This window comes from Echinops telfairi, unplaced genomic scaffold (genome assembly GCF_000313985.2).
Source record: "Echinops telfairi isolate 266 unplaced genomic scaffold, ASM31398v2 ScPeMD7_6;HRSCAF=24_0, whole genome shotgun sequence".
NCBI classification, from domain to species: Eukaryota; Metazoa; Chordata; class Mammalia; order Afrosoricida; family Tenrecidae; genus Echinops; species Echinops telfairi.
This window is the reverse complement of record NW_022103902.1, coordinates 12,259,079-12,282,310: the sequence shown is the minus strand read 5'-3', so window position 1 is coordinate 12,282,310 and position 23,232 is coordinate 12,259,079. Positions and strand designations below refer to the sequence as shown.

General features: G+C 41.4%; 1 protein-coding gene across 1 annotated transcript in view; it reads right to left on the bottom strand.

Moving 5' to 3' along the window:
* Window positions 1-23,232, bottom strand: part of CD96 (CD96 molecule) — a 133,699-nt gene that overhangs the window by 6,030 nt on the left and 104,437 nt on the right. Inside the window, exons 9-11 of the mRNA XM_045286196.1 lie at window positions 10,175-10,243; window positions 9,357-9,428; window positions 4,801-4,866 (exon numbers count right to left, since the gene is read on the bottom strand). Of these exons, the coding sequence (XP_045142131.1) occupies window positions 4,801-4,866; window positions 9,357-9,428; window positions 10,175-10,243 (207 nt within the window). The remainder of the gene's footprint in view (window positions 1-4,800; window positions 4,867-9,356; window positions 9,429-10,174; window positions 10,244-23,232) is intronic.

Genomic DNA, 23,232 nt, shown 5'->3' with positions numbered 1-23,232 from the left:
AAAGAGCTAGGAGGCAAAGGGCATTTATAGAGGTCTAAATAAAGGCATGTACATATGTAAATATATTTATGTATGAGGATGGGGAAATAGATCTACATGCATATATTTATAGGTTTAATATTAAGGTAGCAGATGGACATTGGGCCTCCACTCTTGCATTGGGCCTCAATGCAATAATACTTTGCTCTATTAAACTGGCATCCCATGATGCTCACCTTCCCGACACAATTGCTTAAGACAAAGTGAGTGCATAAGCAAATGTGGTGAAGAAAGCTGATGGAGCCTGGCTATCAAAAGATATAGCGTCTGGGGTCTTAAAGGCTTGAAGCAGCCATCTAGCTCAGAAGCAACAAAGGCAAGCAGCCATCTAGCTCAAAAGCAACAAAGCCCATATGGAAGAAGCACATCAGCCTGTGTGATCATGAGGTGTCGAAGGGATCGGGTATCAGGCATCAAGGAATAAAAAATCATATCATTGTGTGCTCACCTCCCCAATACAATTCCTGAAGACAAATGGGTGCATAAGCAATGTGGTGAAGAAAGCTGATGATGCCCAGCTATCAAAATAAATAGTGTCTGGGGTCTTAAAGGCTTCAAGGTAAACAAGTGACCATTTAGCTGAGAAGCAACAAATCCCACATGGAGGAAGCACACCAGCCTGTGCAATTACGAGGTGTTGAAGGGATCAGGTATCAGGCCTCAAAAATCATATCATTGTGAATCAGGGGGAGTGTGGAGTGGGGACCCAAAGCCCATCTGTAGGCAACTGGACATCCCCTTATGGAAGGGTCACAGGGAGGAGAGGAACCAGTCAGGGTGTAGTGTAGCAACAATGAAACATACAACTTTCCTCTAGTCCTTGAATGCTTCCTCCTCAACCACTATCATGATCCCAATTCTACCTTACAAATCTGGCTAAACCAGAGGATGTACACTGGTACAGAAAGGAACTGGAAACACAGGGAATCCAGGGCGGATGATCCCTTGAGGACCAGTGGTGAGAGTGGCGATACTGGGAGGGTGGAAGAAGGGTGGAGTGGAAAGGGGGAACCGATTACAAGGATCTACATATAACCCCCTCCCTGGGGGATGGACAACAGAAAAGTGGGTGAAGGGAGACGTCGGACAGTGTAAGCTATGACAAAATAATAATTTCTAAATTATCAAGGGTTCATGAGGGAGGGGTGAGTGGGGAGGGAGGGGGAAAAATGAGGAGCTGATGCCAAGGGCTTAAGTGGAGAGCAAATGTTTTGAGAATGATGAGGGCAACGAATGTACAAATGTGCATTACACAACTAATGTATGTATGGGTTCGGATAAGAGTTTTATGAGCCCCCAATAAAATGATTTTATTAAAAAAAGGTGTTTTTTTTTGCATTCATACCAGAGATTTACCCTCCTCTAATAAATGTCTGTAGTTTTTCAATAAAAATATTGCTCTACCATAGCTTCTTTAATTGATCTCTAAGTTTAGATGGTTAAATTGTTTCCAGGGCTTTTGTTACTTTGAAAAACATTCTAATGAAATTGCTTATAAATTATAAATTTCAAAGATTCTTTGGGCAAAAGAAGTATTTTTGGCTCAGAATGATTGTGATAAGAGCTGTACGAGCCCCAATAAAATGATTTTAAAAATTGGTTTTTTCATGATTTCAACCAGATTATAAACTTCTTGTCGATGGAGACTGCGTCTTTAATACTTTCATTCATGTAGTTTTTATCATACTGCTTTTCATGCAACAAAGTCTTTAAAAATATATGCCAAAGACTAGAATTTAAAATATGAGTTATCAAATACTTTCCGTTTCCCACGGTTTGTATCACACCATGGGCATTTTGTTACATGAACACTGGGTATCAATACTGAAGATTTTTCTTTGCATACAACTCACGTTCTAGGATTTAAGGTCTTCTCGATGCTCACCCCAACTCATGAAAGCCAAACCAGGCACCGAGTCCCTTGGTAGTTTATGGACTCCTGTAATATGTGATCCTACAGTATGTTGAATATACAGATTGCTAGAAAGTGCTCATTGCTCAAACAGCCAGAGCTGATGATCACTCACGTGGTAGCCTCAGGACTGAACAAGATTCTGTGCTAGTCAAAGCTAAATTTAGGTGGCTCTGCAGTGGTAATCTAAGTAGTCCTGGTGGTAGAGTAGGTTGTTACCGCAAACCACAAACCACAAAGGGAAATTCTCCTCTGATTTTAGGGTCACTATGCGTAGAATCCACTCAATGGCATAAGTTTGGTTTAGGTTTCTATTGGTAATCTAGGAGCCTTGGAGGCTTTGTTGGGTAAGCATTGCTTTGGTATCCACAAGGACAGTAGTTCAAACCCACCAGCCACTTTCCAGTAGAAAGATGAGGCTGTCCGCTCCTGTAAATACCTCCAGTCTCAGAAACTCTAGGTAGGGTCACGTTGAGTTGGAAATAATTTGATAACAGAGGGGTTATTTCCTTCCCTCTCTCCCCATCTAGGAGGATATACTATTTTCCTTCAATGTTTTAAAGAAATAAAGTAACAACGGGTTGTCAAAAGGTCTTTAATAAATCCCTATACATTCTCTTCCAACCAAACACAGGAAATGGGGCATTGCCTTCAAGTGTGGCTCAGCGGAAAAGCAAGGCTCCCATCTTGCCCCACTTCAGGGTCCCCCAAACTTCACTGCCCTTGAGTTGATGCTGACTCCTACTGACCTTATAGGACAGGGTAGAACTGCCCCCGTGGGCTTCTACTCGTTACAGGAGTAGAAAGCCCCATCTTTCACCTGAGGAGCGACTCATGGTTTTGAGCTGCTGACTTTGTGGTTAGCAGCACAACACATAACCATTACGCTATCAGGGTTCCTCCATCACTAGACCAGGCAGTCTTAAAGACAATACTGTCTTGAAGGTATTGGTAGGACTGTGATTTGCTGGTAATAGGAGTCTACCACCATGTTTTACGTAGAATAAGGCTCCTATGGCCTGAAGACAGAGGAAGCCGTTTAGTTTTCCACACAGAGGAAACTGACACCCAGAGAGATACGTTTACCAGGGAAGTGGTCACACCCCTGAAGTGAAAGAGTTAATCAGGCCTGCGAATTTACAATCTGGATTCCTTGTCCTCTTACTGTGTATAAAACAAGGGATTATATTTTTCATTAACAACATTTTTTTTTTTTTAATGAGTTGACTTACAGGCATATTCTTTGCTCCAACAATTTCATTCCTGCCCCAGACTTTTCACAGGCCTGAAATGGTTTTTGCTACTTTTCATCTGGTTAGTTCTTACTCATCTTTCATAGTTTTGCTTAAATAGCACATCCTCCGAGAACTATACTTTCCAATTAAAATTTTTCTGTTACACTCTGGCAAATACTGGTACTATGTCATAGAGCTCACTTCAATGCGTTTAGCTGTATGATGATTTGTTTACTATATCTCTCCTCAAACATGAGAGTCAGTGTTCTCACCATATGCCAGCATATGGCAAGATGCTTGGAAAGGGTAGGTACCCAATAAAATACTTGTTCAGTGAACAAAACATAAAATCCAATAAATGATACGCAAAATGACCCTTTGGTGATATAAACATGGTGATTTTCATTAAATCCATGGGCCGTTGTAAGGACTTCTGAAATTCTGGCTGTGCGGGCAAAGATTTCACTTAGAGATATAAAGGACATATGTACATCTGGAGTAATCCTAAGAGTCATTTCACCCTAATCATGAGGAGTACAATCACGTGAAATCATGATTGGATATCACTTGGTATTTGGAAGAATTCCATTTGGATGGTTTGAATCCTCCTAACATACATCGGAAGTTTACCAAGGGCCAATACGCAGGGAGGCTTGGAGCCAAGGAGTGACAGTTTCCATTGGTTTAAAGAAAAAGCGAGAAGAAGCACACTTCTAAACAACTGAATGATACCTGGCAAAGAAGCTTTATGACAAATTTAAATGTCATAAGCTGAGGGCGTGGAAGCATTAGGCTCTGTCTCCATTCTCTCTAGCTACATCAGCTTCAGCCTATCAAAATAGTGATTCTCCTGATCTCAGTATATTTAATAAAGTCAACAACAACAAAAAGTCTTCCTAAAATTTGAGAAGAAAAATCTATGTTATTTAACAATTCAATTATTTTCATTTTTTTCAATTGAACAATTTAGCCATCCAAAATTTTAATTTAAAAAATTAAAAGTAGAAATAAATCTTTTTATTTTTCCCCATGGTGTGAAAAAACACATGCTGTAGTGCAGAGTTCACCTTGAAACAGAAAAGAGGAGAAGCCTAAGACCTGGTTTCTGACTTTCATCTTTGAGGGATCGGGAAGATTTTTTACTCGATTTATTCCCACTCTTGTCCTTTTCATGAAGATGTTCTTTTAAAATAATTAAGATTAAAAAAAAGTAAAAAAAATAAAATAAAATAAAATAATTAAGATAAAATATATGTGAAAACATTTTCCAGTGCAACACACCTCTATGCATAAGTCACTAACACGGAATGCCTTCTCCACACTGCGCCGCAACCAAAGCTCTCCTCTTCCACGTTATTTTAGTACTATAGTAATCCTAATACCCCAACCCAGAGCTTCCTGTTTCCTCCTTTCTTCCACACCTGGTAACCGCTAAGAACATTCAGTTACTATGTATGGACTTATTTTAAATAAGTGAGATCATAAAGCAGTTGTGGAAGATGCATTCAAAACGCCTAGCTGACATTTGTTTCTTGTCTCTTCTTGTTTTTCCAAATCTGCCCAAAGAAAGGACACCACTGCACTTCCTGCTCCTAAATCCTCCCCAGTACTCACCACTAAATGTTGAGTGTGCCTCTGAGGGGGGTAATCCGTTCCTCTCACTGGGTAGCCACGAGACTGCTAAAGGAAAAAGAGAGTCATCCTATGCAAGACCAGCTATTTTATTTTCTGTTCTTTACTTTTAACTGAATCCAAATGTTACAGAAAGTATATTAATACGTTAAGCAAGATTCATCAAACTGCCCTGTAGTGCACATTAGACAGTCCCAAAGTAAACCGTGAGTTGGGGAGATGCCTGTGCCAGATGTCTCTAAAACAGCCACTTGGAAGTGGAAAGCAGGACTGGCAAGGGTCCCCGAGAAGAGGTTTCTTCAGGCACAGTGGGCTGAGACTGCTCTGATGGCCACTTGAGAGATGAGCCAAAAGAATGGGCAAAAAGGAAAGCCCAGGTGTTGCACTGGCCATTAGTCAAGAAAGGCTGCCAAAAAGGACTTGCAGATTCATGCAGAATGGGCATCGGGGAAATAGTTTGTGTTTGTGGGTAAGCTGACTTTATTGCTGGACTGAGACCATTGAACTTGTCTCAGTAGTGAATTGTCAGAGCAGTGAACGGTCAGAGGCCTTGTTAGCTGCAGGGGGAGTGCTTTGAGGCATTCCCAGGCAATCAGCCCTGACTGGATGGCACCAAACTCAAGCACCACATATGGCGTTTGAAATAAATCTGTCAACTCCATTTGTTTATTCCCTCTGTCTGGCAGGAAAGCGCCACATCTTGGCAGGCCTCATATATAACAGACCCGCCGTGTAATGCAAAGTAAAATGACGATGGGAGCACATAGTTGCCATTAGTAAAAAGTAATTCCATCCATTCATTAGAAAAATGATCCTACTTGACTTTTCTGGGTAAGGAGCTTCTTTATTTCAAAACCAAATGAGCAAACAAAAACAAAACAAGGAAAACGATCAAACCTCAAAACCCCCTAGCTCTCTCTCTCCTTGGCTTCTCCTTAGATGCCAAGTGCAGTTGCAGCAGCTGACCTTTGGAGGGGTCCGGGCAATGCGCTCCAGGGATTTCTTACAGGAGAGTTCCTGTTATAGCTCCTTCCATTAGAGGTAAAGGCGGCCTTAGGTAAAGCGTCCTAGGCTACATGGTGGGCTGCTAGCTGTAAGGTGAGTGTCTGAAACCATCAGCTGCCCCTCAGGAGCAAGAGGAGGCTTTCTATTCCCACAAAAAGTTAGTCTCACAAAAGCACCACAGGTAGTGGCTGCTCTACGTGAAACTGATTCAATGACTATGGTTCAGTTGGTTTGTCCCTGCCATTGCCTCTCAACTCTCATCTCTTAATTCGTCATCATCTTTTACGTAGGAGAATTACACGAGATTGCTAAGCAAAGCTGTCAAGAACCCGAGAAGAACCAGCCACACTACGGAGAAGGATAAGTAATGTATTTATAACGTGGGGAAAGAAGGGTAGATTTTTGAAACATGAAAAATGAGATCATGTCAAAGAATGAACTGAAGAGCTCTCGTGGGGTCAATAAGAGGTCCTCTGAGGCCCAGACGTATGTGTGCGTGTGTGCTTGTGCGTGTGTGTGCACACCTAGTGATGGATCAAGTTAAAAGTATAGGAAGCCTTGGGATTTTTCATCATTTTCGGCTTGTCTAATTTAGACAGACTGGCAGAGTTGACGAAATCACCATCTGACTAAATGGGTGGAAGAAGAAACCAGAAAGGAAAAGTAACCTTTGGTTTCTGTTCTGTGTCCTCATCACCTGAGTGTAAAGGTCGAAATGTGTCTTAGGATGTCATTAACCTTACGAACTTCTGATATTTAGATGGGCAGATTTAACCATCTCACAGATAGTTAAAGGAAAAATAAGCATTTTCATTCCAGAAAACATGGAATCTGAACTAGAATTAGATTCCAATATTCCTGACTTCTTCACATTGCTAAATAAAAAGAAAATAATATCATATTAAAATATTTTCCCATAAATGAAATATATATATATATATATGCAGTGTCCTCAGAATACTGTAGTGACATTCAAGTATGTACACAAAATGTAGGTACAAACCAAGTAAGCTGTAGAATGTTGCCACAAATACCAAGAGCCCCCAAAACACAACTACTGGGTTTATGTCACTAGAAAACGATCCATTAGCCTTCATTACCTACCTCGGAACATTTCAGGAAACCACTGAAATAAACATTATGCAAGAAAAAATAATCTCATGTCCAATGCCTGTCATGAATCCTGCCCAAAGCATCATCTAACATTGGATGTCACCTTGCAGTCTGATCCAACAAGGAAAACATGCTTCAAAACCAGTTTGGGAGTGAGCAATCCATATTAACTGGTTGGATCTGGAAATGCCTCTGTGATGATTAGAAATAGTGTGACGATTACAGGGGATTTTCCCTCTAAATTTATGGATGAAAATGAGGACTGCTTGGCGAGTTGTTTTTTTAATTCCTGTGTAAGCAAGCACGTGAGTCTACCACTACTGGTTGGAACGAAACCACGTTTTGCAATTGCTCCTTGGCTGTAACGTTCCCTCTCTCTTTCCTCATTTTTAAGGCTCTTTTTAGGGTGAGAAGGACAATGAGATGTCGAGGGAAAGGAAGTTTTCAGATAGGGGGGGTCAGAAAAGGTGTGGGATTACATGACTTCATTTTATTGGGCAATCTATTTAAAAGATCAAGAAATGTATACATTTCAAGCAGGATGTTGAAATGCATCAATGTCACACAGGGTGCTCTCGGTTTCCCAGTTTCTGGAGGCAGAGAGTCTCTGGAAGGGCCCCCCATGAGTCATCCTGATGCACGGGATTGCTCGGGCATGCTACTGTCATGGCAATTTACAGGAAGCAAGTAGGTAGAAAGGTGAAAACTCACAACAAACAGATCACATGCTTTCATCGGGTACAGTTGTGTTCTTCCTTGTCCTTCCCCCCCATCTACCGTGTGCCTGCCGTTTTTCAAGTCATTAGGACACAGCAGTAAGAAAGAGAGAGAGAAGTTTCGCCTCTGTTCTGTTATACATTGCACTGTCATTTCCATTAAATTCAAAGTTTTAAAATATTTAAAATAAATAAAGGAAACCATCCGATACGGATACGTGCTTTGCTGAGAATTGAAACATGCAACAAATGCCCATGATTATAATCGCACCACAAATTTGAGTTGGAGTACAATTTCATTTTTGAGAAATTCATCCAACAGTTTATGGTAAACTTTAAACCCACTGCCAAATAATTCCTCCCATCTAACCAAAATATATGAAATCATTTATCAATTAAATATTGTTTACTGATCACTGAATCCTTGCCAGTCATGACCAAAGGCACTGGGAATAAAAGTAAACATGCAAACAAAAGACTCATCAAGCTTACTTGTATTATTGTCACAAGATTAAAGAATGACAACTACTGTCGGTAAAGTAAAAGCTTTCTGGATAGTTTATTATCAATAACTCAATTTCATGATAACAGTTTGCAGGCTCACTGTAAACCTATTACGTGCAGACTTTCATTCCTGATCTGACTAATCGTTTTATTCTCCGTTTTTTTTAATTGATAAAATAGTTCAGGCTTTTGCTAGATAACATGTACTGCATGAGGGGCATTGCTTTATCTTGCTTCATAATCTTTCACTACACTTTATGCAGCATTAGATAAAAAATTATATTTATCTGCAAATGATCCCATCCTATTCTACATTTTCCTCTTATTGAACATATTTTTTGTTCAATACCTTCTCACCTCCATCATACCTTTCTGAGGTGTTATAAGTAACACTTGATTATCTTCTCTCCATTCAAGCCCTTGTAGCCACAGCAAAGGCTAATGCTATCGTATGCTTATTTATATATATTTAAAAATTTTATCACACATATACCTGATCCACGTAGTGCTAGTTTTCACTTGTTTTTTTAATTTTATGAAAAATACCCAAGTATGTTGTCCACCGACATTGGATTTTTTGACTTAACAAAAGCTATAGCTGAGTCATTCATTCAGTTTTCATTCCTGCATAATGTTTTATGAGAACACTATAATTTATTTATCCACTATCCTGGATATGATCATTTAGATTATGTCCAACTTCTGTTATTATTGGCTGTGTTGCCTCCCCCACCCCCTATCTCCTATATCCATTTTCCTTGGGTCTATATCCAAGAGTAGAATCCTTGGATTATAAGGTAAGTATGGAGTGTTTGACTTGAAAACACACTGCCACCAACATTCGATTAAAAAATTAAACTGATTGACATACCATCCAACACTTGACAGTATCAGAGTTCTTAATTTTTCTACTGCCATCTAAAATGATTGTCTACTCTTCATTTATGATTTCTTGTTGGAGGGGATGAGCACCTCCCAACAAGTGTCCTAGCCTCCTGGCTTCCATGTTTAATGATGTGCCTATTCATTTATTTATTCTCTATTGATTTTGTCTCTTTTACCCCTATTGACTTGTAAGAATTACTTATAAATTTTCTGATATAAAATGTTGATCCTTCGTCATTACATAATTCATTGTGAATGATATATTTTGTCAAACTGAAGTCTAAAAGATTCAGAAGCCCCCACCATTAGACTTACATTGTTCATCATCTCCGCCTCTGGAGGTCCAGGAGTTGTTGAAGCCTTGAGTAGTCATACTGGAATTGCTAACTGAAAAAATACAGTTTTCAGAATCTACCTCTTATTATTATTTTTTAATAAAGCCATCATGTAACTTTGCTGTAATAGGCTCAATTTTTATCTACATGACTTTGGGGAAATTTAAAATGGGAAATAGACCTTCCTAGGCAAGAATACTAGTTGGCATATTAAGCAAAAGCTCCACAGTTTATGTTTAATGCCAACTTATCATGATGTGCTTCCTTTTTCTGTGCTTGTCACCAACTCAGATCACCGGGGATATTGTGAAGATTACTTGAATATCAGAAAATCCTTTGGCAAATGGAAAATACAATATAATAACAAATTATAAATCCTTATTTTTAATATTACGTGGATTGTCATATAGATGTACAGTCACCAGACTTCAAATGGTCACAGAGTAACCCAAAGCCAAATATTAATATCAAGTGAAAAATATAGTCTTTCGCATAAACCAGGATCATTGGTGCTGTAGTGATCACGTCTTGAACTGCTACCTGCAAAGTCAGCGGTTCAAAATCACCAGCTACAGCTGGGGAGAAAGTTGAGGTGTTCTACTCCCCCAAATGTTCACAGTCTCAGAAACCCAACGATGCAGTTATTTCTTACCCTGTAGGGTCGCTGTGAGTTGGAATTGTCTTAATGACAATGAGTTTGGTTTGGTCTTTGATTTGTGAACACTTAAACATGACTGTAGCTATAGTAAAATGTGTGTGGTCTCTCAACTCCTCTGAGGACATCTCGGCTGAACTCACTCTGATGGGTGGCGTCTGGAGTCGAGGTGCTCACATCTGCAGGAGTTATCGAAGATGTAGCTGGATATGCTGTTTGGAGAACAAAATTCCAAAGTATTAGAGGTTTTTACATTAATATCCTGCACTGCACCACATGAACTGTACTACCTCCTTCAAGAGTATGGAACATTTGAGTTGGAAAGGGTCGTAGTGGATACTGAACTTATACTGAAATATATTTACACACACAATATTCAAAATTATTTCTCTGATATTCACGCCTTTACCATATGTTATTTGGGGACTTACTATTTGCCAGACTCCATTCTGCATGCTGGGGATACAGAAATGAACAATAAAGCAAGGTCCCTATTCTTTTGAACTTACCACGAAGTGAATTTTTACATATTGTGTATAATATTTCCACATGCTAAATATGATTTCATATTTACTCCAAACTTTCAAAGTCAAATCATCCATCATGTTTCTGTTCTTTTCTCCCACCCAAAATGAAAGACTAATGACTATCCATTAGATAATATCACTGGAAATGAAGCAGAGTAGATTGACGAAGAAGAAAAACGCCTAGCTCTACTTCATTGAAAACATGTTTATGTCTTTGGGAAAGACCATACTTGAATGCATTTTATCAATGCATATCTCTTACCTTGTTCTGAAGCATAATTATAATGGTTTGTATAACACAAGAAGATAGAAACCATGGATGAAAGAGAAGCCAAAGGTAAAGAAAATACACTCAGGAAAAGTATGCTGAATCCTGGGTAAGGATACTATACAACAATATTTTTATCTCTTTATCTTTTTATTATAGTTTCTATAAGTATAACACAATATTTACATAAATGCAACATGACATAGCATAATGTAAATGTCACAAAACCTTGACATATCAGTAATCTTTACATGTGCAGTCCAGTGACATTAATTATGTTCAACCATCACCTTTACCCATCACCCTTAATAGATGTTCACTGTTCCCTAGAAAATACCTTTCTTGATATTATTTACTCTTAGCAGATGTGGCCCCCAGATTTAGTCTGAACTTTTTACTCACAGATGCTGAGAAATAGAAGGTATGATTGATGGATGTCATGAAATAAAATCGGCCAATTTTCAGGGAAACAAAACAAAACAGCTATTCTTTCACCGACTTTAAAAGTAATCTCCAAAATTTTCATTCAAAGTGTTATCTAATGTGTATGATAGTCTTAACAACATCCTTGCTGCACGACAGCCAGTAGGTTAGTTTGCCCCCAAGTTGCAGATATTAGGGAATGGCATCCCAGCTTCTCAGGTGGGAAAGAGCGTGCCTTAAGCAGCTAACATGAGAGATTCTATCAGAATAAAATGTGGTAGATGAATTGGCACTGTAAATTTTGCATCTATGAGAAGTTTTATTCCAGAGATGCTAAACCATAATCAACCCGGCCATGTAACCTAACAATCTCTTCCAAAGATATACTTAAAATCTAAAAAGATGCTAAGTACATTTTAGCATATAAAAATGCACATTCCCATGAGGTGATGGTCAGATCTACTTCCCCTCACCAACCATGTCACCAGCCTGATACTAGCCATCCTCCCCATGGGGGTACTCACTACTTCTTCCTGGGTGTGATAATTGGTTGCAATGGCTACACAGAACTTATAAACCATTCTTACATTTACATAACTTATTAAGCAAGTTAATAGTTGCAACACAATCAGGAGCAACTTGGATGGAACAGAATTAATTCAGAAATAACAGGCTACCATATAGGATCAGAGTCAGGAAGCTCACAGGTGAGATGCAAACGTCTCCTCAAAATTGAAGAGCATATCCTTCCCATCTTTAGTGTAGGACAGGTGACTCAGCTCTCTCTGGGCCATGCAGACCCACTCTTGGCTGTGAACATACCATCAGGCATGTCACCAGTCATTCTAGATAGAATGACTCTCCTCTAGATGCAGCTCGTGAGCCAGTTAGACAAGGGGAGATATGTTAGAAGCTGTTTGTCAGGGTAAACTAGAGAAACTCATATGCATAGAAGAGAGTTTTATATAAAGGGTAAGTGTCCATTAAAAAAGCATCCTAACCCAGTGCTGTCCAATCCCATAAGTGCAATATTAGCCCATATGCCTGACACCGATTTACAAAGTCCTCCTCAATCTCACAAAACATACGCAATGATACTGACTGCAGGAGGAAAGCTGAATCAATGAGTGTGTTAGCATCTCAGTGCTGGCAGGGGTCTCCATGTGGCTGCTCCAGCACCCAGAGCTGCATCAGAGTAAATCCATGTGGCTTCTCCTCAGGGATGTTTTTCAGGAAGTGAGCCTTGCCAGCTGAAGCAGGGAACTGGCTAAGGGAGCTGCACCCTGGTCCAACCATCAGAAAGCAAGAGACCCAAGAACCAGAAAGGCAAGGCTCACCGAGCCATTTATCTCTCCACCCTTCAATTAATCCCATGCGTTTCTTGGCCAGGTTGGCACAATAAACCTTACCAATCTCAGATGCCTTTTTAGAAGATACTGAATGAGGATTTTCAACAGACAACCATGATCAGGATGGGCAGGAAAAAAATGTGCTGAAGCAGGGTGTGCACAGGTTGATCCATTTAAATAATATTTATTGAAAGCCTAGTGGGGAAATAGCATGCCTTCATGGAGGTTACAGGTTTTCTTCATGGGGACAGCTAAACTACCCTTTCCTGCTTTCCTCTGTGGAGCTGACCGTATTCTGAGTACCTAGGCAATGGAACATGAGCAGGAGTGATGACTGTTAGTATTTCAAAATCAAGACTATAAACCCCATATGTATAATCATCCATAATCTTTTATCCTTTATTATCCAGATATTATCATGCAGGGCAACCTAGGGGGGAAAAAGATGACAAAGCCTATATTCTTGAATGCGTGAAACAGAATATTCGTCATTGATTTGGTCCCTCACTGGACATTTCATTAAAGATAAATACACTTACTGTATTGAGTCATTGCAATCCTGTATGCTTTGTTGTTGCTATTTTTAGTGTTATTGCTACCGTCTTTTCCCTCACCTTGCAAGCAGTGAACCATATAGTTGCAGTACAATGGGGTGAGTGCTTTGGTAAAATACACTGTTCTATGGGATCCCAGAAGAGAGGGATATAACTAAGACCTAGAAGGTGAGGGAATGTTCTCTGGAGTATGTAATATTAATGGAGGCCTGAGAGACTATAGAAATTAGTCAGACAAGTTGAGGGAAGAAGGAGAAGTAAGAAGATGAGTATTCCAAGCGATGGATCAGAAAAGGTAGGTGAGCACGGAATTCAGTTCATAATGCCTAAGGTGCTTTGCCAAGGAAAGAGATGAGGTAATAAGTTTATTGTGCCAACCTGGCCGATAAACACATGTGGGGTTAATTGAAGGGTGGAGGGATAAATGTATCAGAGAGCCTTGTCTTTCTAGTTCTCAGGTATTTTGCTTCCTGATGGTTGGACCAGGGTGCAGCTGCCGTAGCCAGTTCCGTGCTTTAGCTGGCAAGGCTCACTTCCTGCAAGACGTCCCTAATGAAAAGCCACATAGACCTACCCTGATGCAGTCCTGGGTGCTGGAGCACCCAGGTGGAGACCCCTGCCAGCGCTGAGATGCTTACACATTCACTGACTCGGTTTTCCTCCTGCAGTTGGGGCATCGTTGCATCTGTTTTGTGAGATGGAGGAGGACTTTGTGGATTGGTGTTGGATGTACGGGTTAATGTTGGACTTGTGGGCTTGGGCAGCACTGGGTTGGGATGTTTGCTTGAGGCACACTTAACCTTTATATAACTCTCTCTTATACATGAGTTTCTGTGGATTTGTTTCTCTAACTAACTCAGACTAACATAGAGACTCAGACTTACATCTCAGACTAACATAGAGATGAAGATGAAGTACTAAGAGGAAGCTATGTCTCAGAGGGTCCATGAGGAAATGACATTCAATTGGGCCTTAAGAGCTGCTTTAACCCAGGGGAAAGCAAAGAGGGCAGATTTAAGAGCAATTTAAAATGTGGACTCAACAGGTCTTGCTGAATGGTTGAGTGTGAAAAATAAGAAAGAGGGAGAAGTCAGCTTCCTGACTTAGAAAGTTTTGGGATCGTGATAACATTAACTGAGAAAACAGGTGGTAGTCAGTTTGGGAAGTGACCAGAGAATAGGAAGATAAATTAAATTTAGGACATACGTAATTTTGAGTAAACAGTAAACATTCCATTTCATCAGAAAGTTTACTATGTGAGTTTTAATTTTAGGAGAGAAACTGGACTACAGATAAAAATGTGTGCGATATCAGCATGTACAAAATAATTAGAGTGGCTGAGGGATCAGGGAGAGGGGATCCAAGGAATCAAGAAGTGGGCCTGGGATAAAACAATAAGGGCAGCTTCCACTCAAGGGCTTCTGAAGAAAAGCTCATTGAAAAGGAGGAGGTAGAGGGGTCAGAAGGAAGTTAGTGGTGGATAATGTTAGAGAAGCCGAGATGATTGTTTTCACAAGCAGGTTGCATGAGTCCTGTTCAGTAATCACTTATTGCTGAATACTCTAAGCCAGATACCATGCCAATAGAGTCAATACCAACAAAAAGAGAGATTCCCATATACCTCTGGAGTTATGGGAATCCATTTCTTAGACTTAGCAACCTAAAAACAGAGTTTAGGAGAAACACTTGCAAACCTCTTAAAGATTTTCAAAAGCAATCTAGCTTGGTCATTCAATTTGGATTTTAGAAAGATACCCCTTGGGTTAAATCCCGAGTGAGCTCTAAGTTATATGTTTAATCTTAGGAATGTCTCTTGACCTTTTTATCTTCCCCCCAAATTCTCACCTGTGAAATAGAGTACTTTTCTAAAAGAGTAATTGCAAAGATGAAAAGAAACATCAAGTACTTAGAAAAGTGTCTGAAGAAGGTTAAGTGTTAAACGTAGTTTCAGCAGCGATAAAACAGGCTGTCTATAATTTAGTGTAGGTGTTGAGAATACCATACCCTAGGTGGTTCAAATGGAAGGATTCTCACCTTCCACAAGAAAAACCCAATGTCAAATTCCAGGCCAATGACTGTCACACACAGCCACTACGACTCTGCTAGTGGAAGCTAGCTTAGAGCCGTGGAATTTCTGGACTAAGATGGGCTAGGGAGAAAGGCCTAGTGATCTATTTCTGGAAAAGCAACCAGTGAGATCCCTATGCATTGCAATGGTCCAATCCTATTGCTCATAGGATCACCATAAGTAGAAGGGATGACTTAACAGCAGCCCACAGTAATTGCACCAAATATTTCTTAGTTACCTTTAACTCAAAGGTGCCTTTTGGAGCAAGGAAAGGTAGAAATACATAGAAGACCATGGACAACTAGTCACAGTTGATTGTGAGACAATATAAAATAATGAGATATAATGCGGTCCTTCTAATTAATAGTTGGAAGAAAGGATGACAGACATTGGGCTGAGGTAGAGGGGAGAGAGGTAAACTGACCATGTTTTGAAAAATTCTCAGAATCATCAAGAGTGATCCCTTTTTTTCTGGGACCTTGCCCTCATGTAGGAAAAGAGTGAGGCTTTTGTTGTTACTCAGTCCCTACCCTCCTCACATGGACCAGCATTTTTCATCCATTCATTCTCTCTATTGCTCACTCGTACTCAATATTCATTGAGTGATGTAGCAAGTATAAGAATATCTTCCCTGACACTCCCCCCACCCCCAAATCCTGCAAACACCCAAAGCCTACTGCTACTGTTGCAACGTACAATTGCTCAGTAGAGTTCTCATGGCAGTGCCCAGACAGAAACAGATTACTAGGCCTTTCCTCTCAGGTACTCTGAGTGGGTTCAAACCCATAGTCATTCGGTTAGTAGTTGAGTGATAAACCATTTGCACTCCCCAGGAATTCCAAGTGATACCAAGGGCTAAAGTATGAAAAAAAATTTTTAATGATGATGGCAAAATATGTACAAATGTGCTGGTTATAATTGATGCATGGGTTGTTATAAGAGCCCCCAATAAAATTATTTCTATAAATTACAACAACAGCAACACGCCAGAGTTATAGTCTCAGGAACCACAGGGACAGTTCGACCCTGTCCTGCATGGTTGCTATGAGTTGGAATAAAGTCAATGGCAGAGTTTTGTTTTTTGACCATTACTTAGAGATCTCAGTCCAATAAGCTCCTGCCAATGGCCTTTGAAAATGTTCTTAACTACAAAGAGCAGATATTTCCCCTAGCCAATTGGGTCACCCACACTGGGTGCCAGCCCTGATTAGTTTCACGTAGTTTGATTCTGACAGGAAGCACTGAAATCCTGATCGAGAATGGTAACGTAACTGGGCATCTCTTTTGTATTAAATACCTGAGTAAATTTTCTCATCTGGCAGACAGAAAACAAAGTAACACGAATGCTTACATGAAGTGCACTGTAGGAAAAGGAGACTGCATTCTGGCGATTCAATCTAACTTGTTCGTAGACCATGTAGGGGAAGGAACACTGCCTCAGTGTGAATGCTGCTTTGGGTGCCTGTGCTACTATACTCCCGAGAGCCTCTTTCCCAATTAAAAAGCCGCCGTGTGACACCTGCCCTCCTAGGCAAGTCTGTTGAGCCCACAGAGGGCTTAATACATCCCAACTGCTGAGTCAAAAACTCAGTGATGCATAGTCACGTCCCGTTGACTGGCCTCTCATTGCAAATTTTTGAATCTTGGGCTGAGAGTTTGTAGCAACTTGCATTGTTGTTGTTGTTAGGTGCCATTGAGTTGGCTACAACACATTGTGACATCATGCACAGTAGAATGAAACATTGCCGGTCTGGTGACACCCTCACAACTGTTGCTATGTGTAAGCTCCTGGTTGTAACCACTATGTCAATCCATATCATTGAGAATATTCCCCTTTTCCCCTGCTGACCCTCTCTGTAACCAGGCACGATGCTCTGGAGCCAGTTTGTAACACTGTGGGGGTTAGTGTGTGGCTTTGATGCTAGAAGTTATGCCACTGTCATTTCAAATGCCACCCAAAGTGAACAGGGTCAGCAGACCTCCAAGACTAAGAACAGACTAGGAAGAAGGAAGAGGCTGTCTACTTCTGAGGGCTTAGCCACCAAAATCCTTATGGACAGAATTTAAACCTTTTCAGATATTGAAAACCTCCTGAATAGCAGGAGAACATTGTCAGAGATAGTGCCAGAAGATGAACCTCTCACAATTTGACTAAGGAAGAGCTGCCTTTTCAAAGAAAAATCAGCCACCATGACACAGATGGAGTAAAGCTTGTTGGGAGTAAAGCCTTTGGGACCTTCCTTTGCTGATGGAGCACGGCTCAAAATGAGAAGGAACAGCTACAGACATTCACTAGTAATTGGAACTTGAACTGTATAAAACGTGAAGCTAGGAAAATGTAAAGCCATCAAAAATGAAGTGGAATACACACAGCTTTGATATCCTAGGCATTAGCAGGCTGAAATGGACTGGCGTTGGCCATTTGAATCATGCAGTTATATGGTTAACTTTAGGAGGAGTTGACACATTCCAGAGGAATGGCATCACATCCATTGTACAAAAGACATTTCAAGATCTCTCTTGAAGTACCATGCTGTCTTTGATAGAATAATATTTACTCTACTACCAGAAAATCCAGTTAATACAACTATTATTCCAATGTATGCACCAACTATTAAGCTAATGATGAAGAAACTGAAGAATTCTGACATCTTCCATCTGCTATTTTTCAAACATTCACTCAAGATAGATTGATAAATATTGGTGATTGGAATACAACAGTTGGAAACAAAAAGATTGGAAAACAAAAAGAATAGAAGAATAGTTGGAAAATATGGTGTTGGTGAAAGAAATGAAACAGAATATCACATGATAGGATTTTGCAAGAACAGCAATTTCTTCATTATAAATACCCCCTTTCAACAACACAAAAGGTCATTATACACATAGCCATCTCCAGATGGAACATACAGCAATCAAATTGACTACATCTGTGGGACGAGACCTGGAGAAACTCGATATCAGCAGCTAAAACACCGCCAGGGACAGAGTGTGGAACAGCACCTGAAGAAAATGAAAACAAATCCACAAGAGCCAAAATAAGACCGAGAGCACTTCCCAGCTGTATTTTGAGATGACAGTGGGAGCCCTAGATCCATCGGTGGGAACCACGCAGGAAATGAGCCTCCAGTGATCTCCCTCTATCCATAAGAGAGGGATGGGAGGAAAGTGGCACTAAACAGAGTGAATTGGAGAGATGACTATGGAAGATCAAAGGGACAAGTCTGACTTGGATGATTAAAACCCCATCTATTGATCCCCCTCTGTTGTACATCAGACCCGATCTGGTTTCCATTTATTTTTGCTTGTTCGTATTGGGGTTTCTCTCAGATGTGTTTTATCATTGGGAGTCACCCCCTTGAACTTGCGTTATATATTTTTCTGGTTTTGGGTACATGAACCCCAGGATTGATGAATCCACAGGGACAGCAAATAGAATAAGGGATTCTGGGACCGGGAGTACAGTAGTTGGGGGTGGGAGGGCAGGGCCTGTAGTAAAATGGAGCCAATGTCCTGGACTCCAGAAAGGAAAAGAATGTTTGGAAACTGATGATGGTAGCAATTGTACAATACTTCTTGATGTGATTGAACTACGGAATGATATGCTATACATATTAACTCCCAAATAAAAAACAGAAATAGAACAGAGGAGCTTCAAGATGGCATGCAGGTAAGCAGCCCATACAGAGAGCTCTGCAGAGATTAGTGAGCCTGGTGACCAGGAGGAAAAGTGAGAGGATTCTGGTGAGTGAAAAAAATCCCCATGAAGACCCGAGGTGCCCCCCCTGGCTGGGAGGCAGCCCCCTGTTGCATCTGCTTTGCTCCAAAGCCCCAGATATCTAGCTCTTAAAACAGGGATTTCTTGCCAGCTGTAATGCTTCAGCGCAAATTGGTCGCCAACTGCCAGTGCCCCACCCACCCCGCGGCCTGGTCGTCACCCCAGTAAGCGGACAGCTGTCACATTGAGCTCCCCAAAGTCACGGTTTGACCACCACATAGCAGCAGCTGTCCACGTGCAGCAACCCTCAGGGGGAGCTGCTCCCTTCTCTCATGGTCCCCCTCTCTCCACAAGGTAGTGATTCAGCTGCCAAGTCTTGGTCCCTCCCAGCAGCCACCTAGAGCCCCCAGGGCCTGACCTGAAGTAAGTTTGATTACCTGCGGCTGTAGGGGCTACATGTACAGTACCTGGGACACTCAACACTGTGCGGCCACAGCTGCTGGGTCAAGAAAGCACAGCGCCTGCCACTTCTAGGGTGCTTTGGCTTGCATCCCCGACCTCTCCTGGTCTGCACAGAGAGGCGCCTGCCACTCCCAACTGATATTTCTCCAGCAGTGGGTCTCCTAGCTGCGCCCACCCCTCCCTGTCTGCACTGCGTGGTGTGCCACTTCCACCAGCAGCGTCTGCCTGAGCACCAACGCCCTGCGGGCTGCACTGCAGTGCAAGCCACTTCTCCAGCAGTGGGGATAGTAGTTGCCCAGGCCGAACCCAGCCAATGAGGCAGTGTGCAACTTTCCCCAGCAGTGCAGATTGTCCCTGCCTGGGCACCCACTGCCCAGCGGGCTGCACCACGGTGCAAGACACTTCTGCAGCACTGATAGTAACTTCCCGGGCCCCTCCAGGCCTGCACGAGTGGAACAGTGGAGAGTACATCCCTTGTCCAGACGGCATCCTTTCCCCAAATCTAGTCTAGCTCCAGAACCCAAGGGATCAGTTATCTAGCTTGGGGAGCTCCCTGGCTCCAGCCAGCCATACCACCTTAGACCCCCAACAAGTCCACACTAGTACCATGCCTCCCTACAGCCATAGCGTTGTACCTGGAGCCATCCAGAAGTCATACTGAGTTCTCCACAGCTGTCCCCACCAGTGTATGTAATTTGCACCCTATGTTGGCTCTCCCCAGCACCTGCACCAGCGACTGTAGAGGTTGCTCCCACCTTCGCTCAATATCCCCCTCGGTGGCAGTGAGGCCTCCCCCGCCACTGTCTTCTATTAGGGGCCTATAAATAATGTATAATAATAATAAAGGCTGCAAATTGGGCCCCGACAGCCCAGACCAAATCAGCCTGGGGGCATACGTACGGCCACCAGCCCCACTCTAGTCTCTGAGCCCCCCCCATCACCATTGACCACTGAGTTGCTGCAGCTCCTACCTACGCAGCAGTCCAACCGCCACCACAGTAGGCCACAGGAAGCTCCTGAAAACATAGTTGCAAATCACACAGAGAAATAGCGCAGGGCCTCTTGGTCTCCCAGAAATATGGTGCCCAGCTCTATTAAATCATCACATAACAAACAGCATACCGCATCACTCCCAACAAGAAAGCAAGAATGACAAGTCACAACAGCAGAGTTAATGGCGTCCATAGAAGAACCAGACATGGATCTGTCACAAAAAGAAATTTGAAGAAAGCTGCTTGGAGTAATACAGGAGATGAGGGAAGCCATGTAGAATAAGGATGCAATCATAGAGGGGATGAAGTCCAGGATAGAGGGGATGAAGTCCATGCCCCAAAGGGAAATACAGGAACTAATGGATGAAGTAACAGAAGCTACACGCAAGATCACTAATCTCACGAACAGACTAGAGGATGCTGAGAACCATATCAGTGATCACGAAGACAATCAGGCAGACCTTAGTAATTGACAAAGACAGGCAAAAAATATAATAAAAGAGGTGGAGGAAAACCTGAGGTCAATGACAGATGCTATGAATAGGAACAACTTCCGAATTATTGGCCTACTGGAACAAGACACAGTGAAGAAGTTGACAGATAAACTAACAAGGGAATTCCTGGAGAAAACTTCCCACCTTAATGAAGGAAAATCAGTCACTCATACAGGAAACAGAGAGGACACCAATTAGACTAAATTCTAAGAAGAACTCACCAAACAGCAATAGCCAGGATGAGGGATGAAGCAGGGGGGAATCACATCAGACCCCAATGAGCTCAAAAGGATAATGACAAAGTACTACGAAAGTCTGTACTCTAATGAATTCAACAATGTGGAAGATATGGACAAATACTTGGGAAAACAATCCCTCCTTAGACTATCCCAGATAGAGGTCAAGAACCCAAATAAACCCATAGTGAAAGAATAAATAGTTATGGTTATCAAGAAGCTACCAACAAAAAGGGCCCCAAACTAGAGCGCTTCCCAGGAGAATTCTACCAAACATTCAGGGAAGAGCTGAAACCAATCCTCCACAAAGTATTCCACAGCGTAGAAAAGGATGGCAAACTCCCAAACTCATTTTACAAAGCCAATATAACTTTGATACTCAAACAGGGCAAGGATCCCACAGAAATAGAGATCTACGCACCAATATCTCTAATGAACATAAATACAAAAATCCTTAACAAGATATTGGCCAATAGAATACAAAAGTATATAAAACATATCATCCACCATGATCAGGTAGGATTCATACCAGGGATACAGGGATGGTTCAATATCCCCAAATCCATCAATATTATATACCACATTGATAAGAAAAAATATAAGAATCATATGATAATATCAATAGATGCAGAAAGAGCATTTGACAACATCCAACACCCATTTCTAATTAAGATGCTCAAGAAGATAGGGATGGAAGGTCAATATCTCAAATTAATACAAGCTATCTATGAAAAGCCAACAGCCAACATCATAGTCAATGGAGAAAATACAAAACCAATCCCACTGAAAAAGGGGACCAGACAAGGCTGTCCCTTGTCCCCACTTCTATTTAATATTGTACTGGATGTCCTAGCTAAAACATAAGACGTGGAAAGACAGAGGTATCCAACTGGGAGAGGAGGAAGTGAAATTATCACTATTTGCAGACGACATCCTTTTGTACATTGAAAATCCAAAAAGTTCCACAATTAAGCACTGCCAGCGATAGAGGAATATGGAAGAGTGGCAGGATACAAGATCAAACAAAAGTCAATTGGTTTGCTATATACATCGGGCAAGACCATGGAAGAGGAGAGCAAGAAGGCAGTTCCCTTCACAATAGCCAAGAACAAATTGAACTATCTAGGGATTTATTTGACCAAAAACAACAAAAGACCTATACAAGGAAAACTACAAGACTCTAATACAGGAAACCAAAACCCTCCACAAATGGAAGACTATCCCATGTTCATGGATTTGAAGACTCAATATAGTAAAGATGTCAATCCTACCCAAGGCACTTTATACGTTTAATGCTATCCGAATTAAAATACTAACAACCTTCTTCAAAGAATTGGAAAAACTGACCACCAATTTCATATGGAGAGAGGGAAGAAACCTAGAATTAGCAGAGAACTCCTCAAGAAGGACAAAGTCTAGCCGACTGTCATACCTACTGCACAGTCACAGTGGTCAAAACAGTGTGGCACTGTCATAATGACAGATACACAGATCAATGGAACAGAACAGAAAACCCAGAAATAAAACCATCAGCATATAGACAGCTGATCTTCGACAAGGGCCCCCAAAGCATTAAATGGGAGGCAGATGAGCTATTTAACAAGTGGTGTTGCAAGCAATGGATATCCACATGTAGAGAAATGAAACAAGATGTCTATCTTACCCATGCACAAGAACAAACTCAAGGTGGATCACAGACCTAGAAGTAAAACTCCAAACCATCAGGACCATTAGTGAAGGAATTGGGACACACCTAAGAACCATGGCGCAGGGAATACAAAGGCTAACTGTAATAGGGAAGGGTACACACACAGGTGAACATGACATTGACAAATGGGATTTGCTAAGGATAAAACACCTGTGTGCATCATAGACTTCAACAAGAGGGTATCGAGGCAACCCACAGACTGGGAGAGGATTTTTAGCAATGACACAACAGAAAAAGGGCTTATTACTAAAATCTACAATACCCTCCTTGCCTGCAAAAAGAAAAGCAGTTAAGCTCTTGAAGAAGTGGGCAAAAGAACTGAAAAGAAGTTTTGCTCAGGAGGGGACTCATATGGCCAATAAACATATGAGAAAATTCTCCTGATCACTAGCTGTCAGGGAG